Raw genomic sequence first — 14935 nt, 5'->3', positions numbered from 1 at the left:
AAGAGGTTTAAAAATTAATATTAATTTTTTTTATCAGTGTCATAATTGTTATCATCATTAACTTGCGTTTGTTTAATCTAGTTAGGAACGATTATATCCTAAATACAATATTAATTTGCACACAGTTAAAAGTTAAAATTTAGTCATAGTACACTGCAAAACAATCTCGAAACACAGTTCACAGCATCGTATACAAAAGCACCATGAAAACACATAATTTCATCATTAAAGCAGGACATTAATGGAAAAGGTTCACCACATTAATTATTTAACTGTCAAATATCGTAAGCAGCATCTAATCCCCATTCTCTTCTATAAACAAGAAGTCAGTATCAAAAGGTTAGATACTACCTAGAGAGTTTCGGTTTTTGAAGTTTTGGCACACGACAACTGACTATATATTTAAAGACGAGTACTAGGATCATTATGTTTTTAACTTAGGGAACGAACAGCTCATCCCTCAGGCAGCATTTCCTCCTATACATGCTTCATCTAATCAAACAACCAGAAACAGATAGTGCCATCAGCTAGAAGCCCAGTGAAAATAGTTGCATATGTTCCTCCTTGTTGCGGTCCAATTGCCGCACGCAAAGAAAGATTTTCCTTGAGTTGGTCCGGGCTTGCGGACAAAGCATTCTCTGCTAAGTACCCCACAGTAGCATGTATGTTTCTCCTTCCGACTGGTGTCTACAAAGGGACGAGAGGGGATGAGAGCAGCTGCCGGTTCTCTGGGCTTCTGTGCATGTTGGTTTTGATCAGAGAAAAGATTCAAGGAATTGGTAATGGAGAACTTGAAGCCCCTATCCATCAGATGGACAAGAAGGCGTGCAGTGTTACAGGCGTCATCAAGGCCACAGTGCGGACGACCCTCCCATGTCAAGCCAGCAAGCTCGACAGCTTTCTTGAGATTGCAGTGGACACCAAACATTTCCCGAAATGGAAGCTTTAGGTTGACCCACCTGCACAAGAATTCAACGTAAGCTAGTAAAAAGTGTGTGCATCAGTTTGAGGTCAATAATAATGAAATATTTTACTTGCTGATGACTTGCTAGAAACAAATTCAACAAATATCAATTAGAAACCAGGCAACAAGTTTTCGGCTTCAGCTTGTCCATGATGCTGGAACCTCATGAAGCACACAAGCATTATTTCTAGAGATCGAAGCAAGGGATGCATCCTTTGCCTGGAAGTGATTTCGACAGAAAGGGAGCCTAAAACATAAGCTAGTAAAACCCAAACAGAGTTGAGGTCAGCAAACAAAACTGCATAAACATTTGTCTAGCACAATTATTGCTCACCAAAGGAAACATGCTCTACTATGTTGAGTAATAAGATATTCAATTTAAAGGAAGATTGTGCTTTGCAAACACAGGAAAGTACAATGATATTACCTGTTAAAGTAGGGAGGTTTCCTGATCTTTTTAAATTTGCATTCAGATTCTAACATGACACGGCAATCCCAGTCAGACCACGTGACTACTGCAAAGCTTTTGTGCTTGATTCCTTTCTTTTCCAGCCATTTGTCATGCATGATTAGAGCTTCACTTAAAGGAACACCTCTGTCTACCTGAAAGTCCATGGGAGAAGTGAAGTTATAGCTTTAATTTCAGTTTCAGTAAAATAGGAGCCAAAACATTTTACAGTAGAATATTTTTCTCCCAAGTAGCACATACAAAATTTGTCTCACATTATGGTTGGATAGCACAAAATTTGTTGAAATATAACAAAGTGCTAAAAAGTTAAATAATACAGTTTTGGCATCAACAGTAGGGATGGCAATGGATAGGATTTGGGTAGGATTTCATATCCTCCGTACCCATTCCCATTTATTATATCTATACCCATACCCATCGGGTATTTAACTTTCATACCCATCCCCATACCTATCGGAGTTTCGGATACCCATATCCTACCCATCATCATATTATTCCCTACCATTCTCATTTAAAAAAAATATTTCAATGTACTTGTCAGCTCTTCCTCATCTCGCCCTCTTTCAATCGGGTGAACATTTTCCGTGGAAAAGAAGATGAGGTGCGTGTTGATAACAGGAAAAAGAGACAAACTAAGTTTTTTTTCTAAGACGGAAAAGCTAAAGTTTTTTCTTTCCCAATAAAAAATGAGACTTATAAATAAATAAATAAATAAATATATCGGGTATTAGGGATGACAATGGATAGGATTTGGGTAGGATTTCATATCCTCCGTACCCATCCCCATTTATTATATCTATACCCATACCCATCTCTATACCCATCGGATATTTAACTTTCATACCCATCCCCATACCCGTCGGAGTTTCGGGTACCCATATCCTATCCATCATCCTATTATTCCCTACCATTCTCATTTTAAAAATATATTTCAATGTACTTGTCAGCTCTTCCTCGCGCTCCTTCGATCGGGTGAACATTTTCCGTGGAAAAGAAGATGAGATGCGTGTTGATAACAGGATAAAGAGACAAACTAAGTTTTTTTTCTAAGACGGAAAACGGGCTAAAGTTTTTTCTTTTCCAATAAAAAATGAGGCTTATAAATAAATAAATAAATATATCGGGTATCGGGTAGGGTATGGGTAGGATTTTACCACATCCACCTCCATACCCATACCCGAAATACCCATACCCGAATACTCATTTACTATAATCGGGTATAAAAATTTCTTCCATATCCTCCTCCATTCGGGTCGAATGCCGGATTATCCATCGGATTCGGGTGAAATTGCCATCCCTATCGGGTATCGGGTAGGGTATGGGTAGGATTTTACCACATCCGCCTCCATACCCATACCCGAAATACCCATACCTGAATACCCATTTACTATAATCAGGTATAAAAATTCCCTCCATATCCTCCTCCATTCGAGTCGGATGTCAGATTATCCATCGGATTCGGGTGAAATTGTCATCCCTAATCAACAGATGACCTCATCTGCGTCATAACGGCATAGTAGATTTCCTTTTGGTGAGCAACAAATAAGCCACAAAAGAATACCCACAGAACTATTACAGAAAATGTAATGGTTGTGAAAAATTTAAACCATAGGAAACAGGAACTGATGGTATCTGATTCTCACTCCAACACAACAGCTGTGGAGGAGACAAAAGAATATGCCTGCAGAAAACTAAATGGTGTATTATGGTTCAAGTGTACATAAAAAGCAATCAGAAACAATACATCCTGCCTTCAGGCTCAAAGTTGCTCCTCTGAAGCAAAGGATTTGCCAACAAAACTAGGAACCAACATCACCCACATTCTAGGTCATGCTAGACAAAAGGAAACTCAGATCCTTACAAATAAATAAATAAATAAAATCAATAGGTAGAAGGCAACATCACCAGCAAGGCACCAACTATGCTAAGTCTACAAATAAGAGAGTTAAGCCCAAGATTTTCTTGACCATCTGAATTAATGGTCCAATCATGGGCTATATGGCACAATTTATACTTTCATATGAATCATGCTTAGAAGCAAATATGGAGCCATCATTAAACCTCCTCCAGAAGGAACTCCAGTTGCAGATTTAGAAGCAAGTTTGAATATTTAGAAAAAAGATGGCATATAGATCTAGTTTTGTAAAATAAATAATGAAGAAAAAACTGCACAAATATGTTAAACTCCATCAGAAGACTGTAGAGGAAAAGGTCAAGGCAAGGGTGGTGGTGGCATTGGAGGACAACAGGCTCATCTTTCAGACTTTGTTCTCAAAGAGAAAATCCATTGAGGAAGTCCAGGTTCTCAGACAGTTGATGCTTAGTCTTCTCTTCTCATTCAAAAGCTTCCACTAATTCTTCTAGTCAGCCTTTTACACCTCCAGACCTCATTTCTTACCTCTTGCTTTGCTCAGTTATGAATACAACCCAAGAATTCAAGTGTATTTTTTCCTCAGGTTTAGGGGTTTCCAAATAAGATGGGTGGTGATTCCACTTCATAATCGTCTTATAATCTCATTTCCAGTAACGATAAAGTAAGAATAGTTGAAGATTCTTTTCTTATTCCTCAACAGAAGATTTACAATGTAAGGTCACTTTTTTTATCCCATTCTGTGTTTTACAGAAAAAGGGTAGCTATTGGGTATGGTAGCTTGCATGATGACAGATTATCTAGATTAGAATATACGAGGAACAAGGAATGCAGTAATGAACACTTCTTTTGAACAAGAAATAAAATAGGATATAGGGCATTATGTTTTTCTTATGCTAAGAGATTTTATCTGTTTATTCATAAATGTGATGTTCATGAGTATGCTAATTGTACACATATCTTTATTCAAGTCATGGCAATAAAAGCTATAATCCAGTTTCCCTTATTAATTTGGGTATACGCAGAAAGCAAGTAGGATCACTTCTACAACTTAATGAAGTTGGTAAAGAGTTGGATATTTCTTATGCATGCTAAGATGAAGTCTTCTAATGCCTTAATAAGTTTCACAAGTTCAGTATTATAATCATATTGTCTCAAAGCTGCCAACAAAGCAGCGTAGATGCTACAGACAACACCATCTAGATCACATAATGTTCATTCCATCACTTTGCAAGCAAATTGACAATATTGATTATATTGATGATGTAGTGTTGTTGACAAGGAATAACAAAGAGGGAATGTTATGCTCAAAAGATATCTTGCACATGAATTTAAAACTAAGAATTTTGAAAAATTACAAAACTTCTGAGGTATTGAAGTAGCTCAATCTCTCAAAGGTATAGTCCCTTCCACAGCAGAAATGTTTTATTTGCAAATGGACATCAGCAAACACACTTGTTGACCATGACCATGGGTTACACAAGGGTGACGGGATTCAGGTGGATAGTTGACAATATAAGCAACTTGTACGTTGATGAATTCATCTATCACATACTTGTCTCAACAGTACATATTCAGTATGATTAGAATAGTTTCTACGACTAGATGGAAGCATCATATTTCACAAGTGAACATTAACGGTAACCACCAAAATGTGTTCCCTGTGAATGAATTAAATCTATCCTAAATACAAGCCTTAATCAAATTAAGTATGCATGCCAAAAGATGAAGAGCATTTATAACTTGTACAATATGGTATTCGTAACATAATGAGATGCAGTAAATACAGTTTACATTGAAATATTTGAACTTCATTGTGTCAGAATAACATAAATAAACTGTATTGAGAATGTAGAACAAATCATAAAAATAAATTAAAAGGGAGGAGACCAATACCTGAATTTGCTGAATCCCAGTAAGCTCCTTGCAGAAATCAGTAAGGTGTTGGTGATATGCAGGCCGCACATATGTTTGGAAAAAAGCTTCTAGTTGGCCAGTTGAACTGTTGACTAGCACAGAGGGGAACTCAATGATCTCTTGTGGATGCAGATTCCTTTCTTTGTCGCAAGTGGCCTCAAAGTCAATAACCACGAAGTACTGAAATTCTTGTATGTAACCTTTATACGGATATGGTTGAGAAAACATGTTGACTGTTGGCATATAACTAAATCTGTTTTCAATAGGATATGAATAATTCAGGTTTATTGGATAGATATTGTTCTCAAAGGCATTCAGGTGGACTTGTTGCATCATCAAAAAATCAGGAGAGACAAATGGTGGTGGATATGTTTCTTGTCTATAGAATGGTCCATTGTAACCTTGATTTACCATTGCATAAGGCTCCCAGATCACTGAGCTATTTTTATTCATAAAATCATAAATGGTTGCATCCTTCCTATCTTTAGGCTCGACAATACATTTAATAAATGCCCCATTTTCTTTAGAATTAGATTGAGATGCAGCATCTTCGGGGCATCCTTGGGATGCCTCATTGTTTCCTTGCATTTGAACTGCATGTCAATAAGATAATAAGCAATAGGCAAAGTGGCATATGCTAAACATTAGTAGTCGAAAATTAATATTCCTGTGAGTTAAAAATTAAACTAGAAGTTTTGTAGACAAACATGTATAATAGTACCTAAACCATTTTCATACTAAATGTTTGTATATTAGCTTGTAGGAGTGTTACTCATATATATATATATATATATATATATATATATATATATATATGAAGAGAGACAAACTTATAAAGACTTTGGCATCTCACTTGTAATATAATGCCTCTTTGCAAGAATAACTCATAAGTGTGCTAGGTGTGGACTGTGGAGTGATTTCGAGATGGATGACCTTCCAAAATGCTCCTCACCTTGATGTCAAATTTTAGCATAGGACAAAACTATGAAGCCTATAGCATGAGAAGTTAGACAAAGATGACTATATCCCGATATTTTCAATCTAAATAGGTGATGAAAAAAATGATATACCTAATCCAAGGGTAGTCTGCATCATTGTATAGTCACCAATAGGTTCCATATGTTAATGATAAGTTATAATTCCGTGTTATAAGTTAGACTTAGGTTTTGATGGTGATGACAACTCCTAGGCGAGTGAGATTGTGACACCCTAGTCAAGTCTCACTTGGTGAGTTTTAGGCAAATGAAGAAGTTTTACAAGCTCACATGAGTGGAGAATCGTTGTTAACTTTGAGCTAGTTTTAAGTATGACAAATTAAGGGTTATTTCACATGGAGGAATTGAGAGAAATATTTAACATAAAATATAAGTAGGATAATTGAAATGGAGAAGAGCATCAAGGGTTCTTTGTGATCACAAAGTACATCGAAAATTTAAAGAGAAATTCTACAAAACGGTGGTTAAACTTACTATGTTATATGGAGCTGAATGTTGGACTATAACTCGAGCACGTGAGCAAAAGATGAAAGTTGTTGAAATGAGAATGTTAAGGTGAATATGTGGATACACGAGGATCGATGGGATAAGTCGAAATTGCATTTATTGAGGGGAAATTTTGAGAGACACTTAAAAAGGTACAAACATGTACTTGGATTATCAATAAATGCTCTAATTAAGCGCTGTGAAACTATGACAAATATGCATGCAAGAAAGAGGAAGACAAAAAAGATTTGGTTAACAACAATAAATAAGATAAAATTTATTTAAATATAGATGATGATATAATAGAAAATAAAGTCCAATGGTGTAGAAGGATTCATATAGCCGACCTCACATAGTGGAATAAGGTTTGGCGGTTGTTGTTGTTCACTTTCCTAATTGGGTCGTGATAATTTCTAAATCACCAAAAGTCATGGGAAAGGCAAAGTGAAATCACAGCAACAATGTGACAAAGCGATCATGTTTTAGTCACTTAATATGATGATCAACATATTCATGCTCACTCACTACCATAAAATTATTTTGAATAGTATTGAAAATAGTTAATTGCTTCAAAGATCTGATCTACAGAGAGTAACATAATAGGATAAAGATTCTAACAATGCAAACATCAATGAGCAGAAAAAGGAGCAACATGGAAGTTTCGAAACATGCAAAAACTCTTATATTAGTATTCTATAAAAAAAACACACATTTTGATACATCAAATCGCAATATCGCAACCCAACGAATAGTGATCATAAAAGAGCCATCTTTCAAATCACAGCGAGCAGCATCGACCATATCCCTGACTACCCCACAACGACAACCCTCCAGATCGACCACTGAACACGAAACAGCAACGATCCCGACCCGACACCCAAACGAGAATTCAAAAAAAAACGATGCAGGAAAGAGAAGGGGATACCCTACCTTCGGCCGCCGGATCAATCATGATCCCCGAGGAAGATATGTCCCGCCAGAGCACAGATCAGATTCTGCTCCCCATCGCTCGACCTAAATCCCACCGAAATCGTAACCAAATCAAAATCCAGAAACCTAAAGATCGGCGGTACACAAAGAAGAGCAAATCGGGCTTCAATTTGTAGGTGAAATGGAGGGGAGATCGGATCTGGGTCGGCTCCGATGCGCCGTTCTTACATGTGCGTGAAAGACCCGGTGGAGAGACGAGCAACCGGCCTCCTGCGCACAGCTGGGTCGCGCTTCTGCGATATAAGACGAGCCCGTGCCTTAAGGATCCACTGTTCCTTCATCGACGCCGGACACTTTCGCAACACCAACACAGAGTGCGTGGCAATACATCATTGGCCGAATTATTTATTTGCTGTCATGGATTTCGCAAAAGTACTCGCTGACCGGAAGCAAGAAGAGTAGGGCCCACGCTACTCTCAATCGTTTTCGATGATTTCTTACTTGGTTCTGGTTCGCCTACGTTGTTGCAAGTGGATAAATCATCGTAAGATATTAAATCCTAAGGTCAGTATTGAAAATTGTGTGGAGATGCAGGGCAGAGCTTGTAGGGATCCGAAGGAAAGTTCCAGCCGTTACGATTCCAAAGCGGTGACTTGGAGAAGACCCAACGAGCGTAACGGTCATTCAATACTAATGTGGATATGACCCCGTTGGAACCACATTCCTATATTTTGGATTTCTAGAAAATTTCACTTTGGCCCTCTAAAGTTTCTGTTTTTTTATTCACGTGATCCTCTATAGGTTTGATAATCATTTCATCCGATTCTCCCCTTTTAACTTTCTCGGATCAAGACCACTCGACTTAACGAAGATAATAGGAGAGGTAAAATGCAAATGTCCTCTCTTTTTTAAAGTGAGTTTAATAATACTTTATAGGTTTTTTATAAAATTATGTTAAATGATGGGAGCAGTTTGAAAATTGTCCTAATTAATCAACCAAACTTTTAACGGTGATTTGGGTAAAGGATTTGGGAACGGCGCTGTGCCGCCGCCGGCGGCAGCGGCAGCGGCGGCGCTTACAACTACAATCCCTCCTCCAATTTGCGCCGCCGTATGGAGCCGCGCTACGTGCAGCGAGATGGACTCCATATGACGGTGGCAGCGCGCACAGGGTAGTCGCCGGGGCCTTTTAATTAATTGCTTCCCCTGCAATCGCCGACGCTTGCCGATCACATAGCATCAATTCAATATTCATCGACCAATACACTGATCTCTTATTAATTTTTCTATTCTTACAGTATTTAAACGGAACGATTATTGACTGTTCATTTGTGAATTCTCAAGCATTGTCATCGTCCTCGTGATCGTCGAGCTTCCACCGCCCGCCGGTGTCCTCGGCCATGCACTTGTTCTTGGGGACCCACCACGAGTCCGGGACGAGGTACTCGTCCTTGAGCGCGCCGGTGCTTTTGTTCACGAAGGAAATGTCGCGGTCGATGGCGAGCTTGAAGCCGGATTTGCTCCCGGGCTGAGCGCCGGCGACGCCGTGAAGGTAGCACTCGAGGTTGTGCCACGTGGTGAGGTCGCCGGGCCTCTTGAGGTAGGGCGAGCTGCGGGTGTCGATGGGGAGCTCGACTCCGACGTCCGTATAAGGGAGGATGGGGTAAGCGGGGACGACGTCGAGGGCGTTGCGGACGCGGAGGAGGTGGAGGTCAGGAAGGACGGCGAAGAGCTTTTTGAACTCGAAGTCGCCGACTCGGGGACTAGCGAAGAGGAAGCCCGTGACAGGACAAGAGGAGGCAGAGGAGGAGGAGGAAGGGCGGTTGAAAGCGTTGACTACGATGTCGACGGCGTTGAGGGTGGCGACGGCGGCGCCGAGGCTGTGGCCGGTGACGGTGATGCTCATCTGCTCGTCTTTGAATTGGTCGACCAAACGTCTCACTTCCTTCAGCACCTGCAGCAGATCAGACCCGCTTTAAATTTACGAAAACGCCATCGAACAGTTTAGGATTATTTCACTTCGCACCGAGCTTTCTTTTTAATTACATACCCAAAAGTCTTAGACCATCACAATAATCCCCACGATATTCACAATTGAAGCAGTAAATCGAGACGTGCACCAAAAAGAAACCACTACAATACTAAAAATAACGACTCCTCATGAAAATCTATGAAAAAGCCATCGAAATGGTTGTCCTTTTAGTCCTTTTTCAATCAAACAATTTTAGAAAAAGACACGAAAAAAAGTCAAGAATTCAAAGTTAATTTCCAGTAAACAAATATGTTATTATTATTATTATTATTATTATTATTATTATTATTATTATTATTATTATTATTATTACCTGATCTCGAGCGCTGGTCTTGTTGTACCGTGACGTGGAGTCGTAGGAGGTGTAGACGGAGAGCCAACCGCGGTGCACTAGCGGCGCGGTGGTGCCGAGCAGCTCCGGCGCCTCCGCCATCGTGAAGTCCAAGTTGTCCACCCACTCGAGCGGCAGCAACGTCCCCCGCCAAGCCACCACCACGTCCCTCCGCCCCAGCGCCGCCGCCCCTGCGTCGGTCGCCACCGCCACGAAGCCCATCCAGTTCGAGCTCTTGCTCCACGGCTCCCGCGACAGCGACCGCAGCATCAGCGCCTCCGGAAGCTCCACCCCCGACGTCGCGTAGAAGAACCGCGTCACCCGGTACATCCCCGCCTGCCCCTGCGTCGCCGCCGAGTTCGACAGAACGTCCGCCCGCGCGTGCCTCGGCGCGCCCGCGAACCGAGACTTCCGCTCCCGGATGAACCCGTCGTACACCGCCTGCGCCAGTTCGCCGTACGCCACCAAAGTCCGCCGGAGATCGACGTCCAGCGGCGACAGCAGGCCCTTCCACCCGTCCCGCCCCTGCAGCTCCCGCCACCTCGCCGCGATGCTCCCCGTTTGCCCCGCCATCACCACTTCTCCTCTCTCGCAAAACGCACTGTATATGCTCGACCTATCGCCTCAACCAAATCAAAGCAGAGCATTATATATATTTATCGATCCAATCATTGGCGGAAACTTGCACGGTTAAAGATCCTACGCCAAATCCATCTCTTTGCCGTGAAATTCATGGAATTAATAAAAGGCGACGGACCGTGTCTGCAAGATCTGACTAAGAAAGCATGGTTGCAGTGGCCATCAATATCCGCGTGCAGTTCTTGGAGGATGATTAATTAAGATCGACCTTTGTCGTCTTCTTCGAATTGAGGATGCTTGTGGCGGTAAAGATCGAACGCCGCAAGGTTTGCCAAGCGAGACATAGAAATTCAGGGAAGTGGATTACGTGGAATATCATGACTCAACTGGGAGTTGAAGAAAAGTTGGCGTGTAAGCATCGCTTCTGGTTGTAGCAATCCAACAAACAGCTGGTCGGCGTTAAAGTTAAAATATACAACTGAAAGTATAAATACTTTTAAGCAAGATTTTATATTGAAAATAACTGTGATTAAATAATATCAGATATTAAAATAATAAAAGAAAATTGTTGATACAGAGGTGTGAGCTACCTCGAGAGTGAGGTTTCCAATTATTTATTCAGTTACTTGCAAATATATTTAGAGCTTTAAAAGTTGAAAAAAAAAATCCACTTAATTAAGAAATAAGTTCAGAAAAATAAAAAATGAATATCACATTCATAGTCATTAATTGTGAGTAGAATAGATTAAAGCCATAATAATTAATTCACTCTATAAGTAATGAATTTTGAAGAAAAAATAAAACAATTTAATTGAAAGGGATCGATCTTCTTGAGCTCATCGACCAGCAGCAAGGATCCTCTGGTCCATAAATTATGGACCAGGGGATGACCCATTGATGAGGACCGTTGATTTGGATGGATCCTATCTTTAAATAAGTGGGGTCTATCAAAATCAAAGATTCACATGTAATGGATCATCCCTTGGTCCGTAATTTGCGGACTAGAGGATCTGCTCTTATCGACCAGTAAAGAAAGTTGACGATGTTAATTAACACCGTAATCTTAATATTAATTAGATATTATAACATTTTAAAATTAAAATTAACTATTTATGAGTCCTACTATTTATTTATTATTCTTTATATTTATTTTTTTATTTTTAAATTATTTTATATAAAATCCACTCATTAATCTCATATTCATTTTAATATTAATATTAATTATTTATGAGTCCTACTATGTATTTATTTATTTTTATTCTTTATATTTATTTTCAAATTATTTTATATAAAATCTTCTCATTAATCGTATTTAAGGAATTAAACTGTTAGTGTGTGGAAGTTTTAGCATCCATTCATATTGATTTATAATATCATTTAGATGTTATAACAACTATATATTAACACTGGATGCTCTAAATAATATCAGATATTAAAATAATAAAATAAAATTGTTGATAAAGAGGTGTGAGCTACTTTGAGAGTAAAAAAAAATCCATTTAATTAAGAAATAAGTTTTGAAAAACAAAAAATGAATATCATATGTTTTTTTTATTTAAGGTATCTTTCACAGTCATTAATTGTGAGTAGGATAGATTAGAGCCATAATAATTAATTCACTCGATAAGTAATGAATTTTGAAGATAAAAATAAAACAATTTAATTGAAAGGGATCGATCTTCTTGAGCTCATCGACCAGTAAAGAGTGTTGACGATGTTAATTAACACCATAATCTTAATATTAATTAGATGTTATATCATTTTAATATTAATATTAACTATTTATGTGTCATACTATCCATTTATTTATTATTCTTTATATTTATTTTTTTATTTTAAATTATGTTATATAAAATCCACTCATTAATCTCATATTCATTTTAATATTAATATTAATTATTTATGAATCTTACTATCTATTTATTTATTTATATTCTTGATTTTGTCGAAAATATGAGAAGACGGAAATGTTAGAATAACATGACTGGAATATTGGCCGCATCTCCATGATTATCTTCTGTATTGACAAAGTCATCGTAGGGCCTCTGGTCAACAGTACCTATAGCAAGCGATCGGGGCCCTACGATGATAAAGCCATTGTTACATTTCCATATTAACATGAAGTATAGTACTCAATTTTATCTTTAAATTAATATGCCTGTTGGTGTTCCAAAAGTACCTTTTCGGAATCCCGGAGAGGAAGATGCAACTTGGGTTGAGTTATAGTGCGACTTGTCAGACATATTGAGTCATATGGAATTTACTCGTTTTCTCCCCTGATCGAGATATCTTCCGTTTCACCTAATAAATATTATATTGAGGGAAGCATCAATCATTCGGAGCGTAAAGTGTAATTAGATCAATTTATCATTTTAATATTAATATTAATTATTTATGAATCTTACTATCTATCTATTTATTTATTTATATTCTTGATCCTGTCGAAAATATGAGAAGACGGAAATGTTAGAATAACATAACTGGAATATTGGCCGCATCTCCATGATTATCTTCTGTATTGACAAAGTCATCGTAGGGTCCCTGGTCAACAGTACTTGTAGCCAGCGACCGGGGCCCTATGATGATAAAGTCATTGTTACATTTCCATATTAACATGAAGTATAGTACTCAATTTTATCTTTAAATTAATGTCTGTTGGTGTTCCAAAAGTACCTTTTCGGAATCCCGGAGAGGAAGATGCAACTTGGGTTGAGTTATAGTGCGACTTGTCAGACATATTAAGTCATATGGAATTTACCCGTTTTCTCCCACGATCGAGATATCTTCCGCTTCACCTAATAAATATTGTATTGAGGGAAGCATCAATCATTCGGAGCGTAAAGTGTAATTAGATCAATTTATTTATATTTGCATTTTGGGATCCATATTATCAATTAGGAGGATTTATGGTTCACTTGGAAAAATAAATGATCCAGTGGTAAGGGTGGGACCTGCCTTGTAGAAGGTCATCGCCACATGGAGGGTCATAGTTAAAGTGGTCAATGTCCTGGGCACTCGTCCAATCGGGCGAACCACCTTCCCGGTCGGCATGAAGAGTAGTTGATCCAACACTTTGACAGCTCGACCAAATACTGAGCTCCTGACGCTCAAAAAGCTCAAGAATGGAAGGACGAGGGTCGAGAGGTCATCTCGCTCGATTAAACGGTGGGCGTAGCCTCGACCAAGCAGGTAGGGCTCCCTCGCTCGACAGGACGGAGTTGGACAGCGGACCATTGGCCGAGCGGATGCTCGGCCCGACCATGATATCGCCCGGACAATGGACTGGCGGAGCGGCTCTCCCGCTCGGTCCAACCATGGTAACACCCGGACGACAAACTGGCCGAGCGACTCTCCTGCTCCACCCAATAACGGACAAAAAGAGCAGTTGAGAATATCTTCCTAGGGACCCGTGTCATTGATAGGCGGCATGGTTAGACAGAGAATCGTACGGTGGAAGCTTCCACTGTCACGGCGGGGATATGCTCAGGCTGTTAAGGTATGGCGTTAGACACACTTTTCTGACACATCCTTTCCAGGTATGCTCTAAGAAGCGTGCACATCTTGGAAAGCGTGCACACACCTCTCAGGAGCTCTATATAAGGACTCCCAGACTTCGACGGTGATAGGTTCACTCCTACTGTAGCTACAACTATATTGCTATTTTTTTCTCTTCTCCACTTCATTCACTTGCCGCTGGTGTTTAACTTGAGTGTCGGAGGGTCATCGCCGAGGAACCCCTCCCTAGCTCAGCACTAACGACTTGTGGTTGTAGGCTTAGCTCATCGGAGGCCCATGTCATCCTCAGTGTATATCCAGTCAACGTGAGCGCCATCTCCCCAGCGTCCATCGACTCGACTCTCAGACATGATCAAATTTGGCGCCGTCTGTGGGAACGCACCTACATCTAAGCCGAGAAGATGGAAGAAGCTGGACAACTTCACACCGTGAAGCTCACTTACGAGGAGCTCGGAACGCTCATACAAGCACGAGCAGAAAAAATAGTCGAGCAGTAGCAGCAAAGAGCGTTGGTTGATCGGCTGGCGCAACAGGCGACATCAGCCTCGGAAGGCCGAGCCGGGCAGGGAGGCCGAGCCGGGCAGGGAGGCCGAGCGGCACAGGAAGACCGGTCTGAACAACTGTCCATCTGGGGACAGAATAAAGGGCCGACCAGCACGCAAGGGGAGGCGCCACCCGCCCCGATACTATTCCACCGGGCTTTATTCCAGATGCCCTCCGAGATCGCGCAAGCAAACCAAGACCGAAGTTCTTCGTCAGATGAAGCGCCCGTTCGAGATGCGAGGAAAGGCAAAGCGCTGAAAGCTGATTTGTCTCTCGAGCGGATCAACTGCCAATTCTCCGAGG

The 14935-nt window shown here is 40.2% G+C and overlaps 2 protein-coding genes across 2 annotated transcripts; both read right to left on the bottom strand.

Annotated features, from left to right (window-relative positions):
• Positions 1–238: 238 nt before the first annotated feature.
• On the bottom strand, positions 239–8001 carry LOC121972170 (3'-5' exonuclease eri-1-like). The gene is made up of 5 exons (XM_042523843.1): positions 7860–8001; positions 7632–7715; positions 5200–5813; positions 1392–1567; positions 239–959 (listed from the first exon to the last, which is right to left on the bottom strand). The coding sequence occupies exons 2-5, from the start codon at positions 7651–7653 to the stop codon at positions 524–526; spliced, it is 1248 nt and encodes a 415-aa protein (XP_042379777.1). The 5' UTR covers positions 7654–7715; positions 7860–8001; the 3' UTR covers positions 239–523.
• An 861-nt stretch (positions 8002–8862) lies between these two features.
• Positions 8863–11030, bottom strand: LOC121972169 (phospholipase A1-II 7-like). The gene is made up of 2 exons (XM_042523842.1): positions 9977–11030; positions 8863–9585 (listed from the first exon to the last, which is right to left on the bottom strand). Exons 1-2 carry the CDS (start codon positions 10565–10567, stop codon positions 8971–8973), a joined length of 1206 nt encoding a protein of 401 aa, XP_042379776.1. The 5' UTR covers positions 10568–11030; the 3' UTR covers positions 8863–8970.
• Between the last annotated feature and the right edge of the window lie 3905 nt (positions 11031–14935).

Source organism: Zingiber officinale, chromosome 4A (assembly GCF_018446385.1).
Source record: "Zingiber officinale cultivar Zhangliang chromosome 4A, Zo_v1.1, whole genome shotgun sequence".
In the NCBI taxonomy this organism is placed as follows: Eukaryota; Viridiplantae; Streptophyta; class Magnoliopsida; order Zingiberales; family Zingiberaceae; genus Zingiber; species Zingiber officinale.
This window is presented reverse-complemented; position numbering and strand designations above follow the sequence as displayed.

Bases quoted from the DNA above. Each gene is read 5' to 3' on its own strand.
- LOC121972170 (XM_042523843.1), bottom strand. From the start codon at position 7,653: ATGATTGATCCGGCGGCCGAAG. The intron at 5,814-7,631 runs GTAGGGTATCCC...ATTGACATGCAG, and splicing joins GATTGATCCGGCGGCCGAAG to TTCAAATGCAAGGAAACAAT. The intron at 960-1,391 runs GTAATATCATTG...ATTCTTGTGCAG, and splicing joins AAACCTCCCTACTTTAACAG to GTGGGTCAACCTAAAGCTTC.
- LOC121972169 (XM_042523842.1), bottom strand. From the start codon at position 10,567: ATGGCGGGGCAAACGGGGAGCATCGCGGCGAGGTGGCGGGAGCTGCAG. The intron at 9,586-9,976 runs GTAATAATAATA...GATCTGCTGCAG, and splicing joins AGACCAGCGCTCGAGATCAG to GTGCTGAAGGAAGTGAGACG.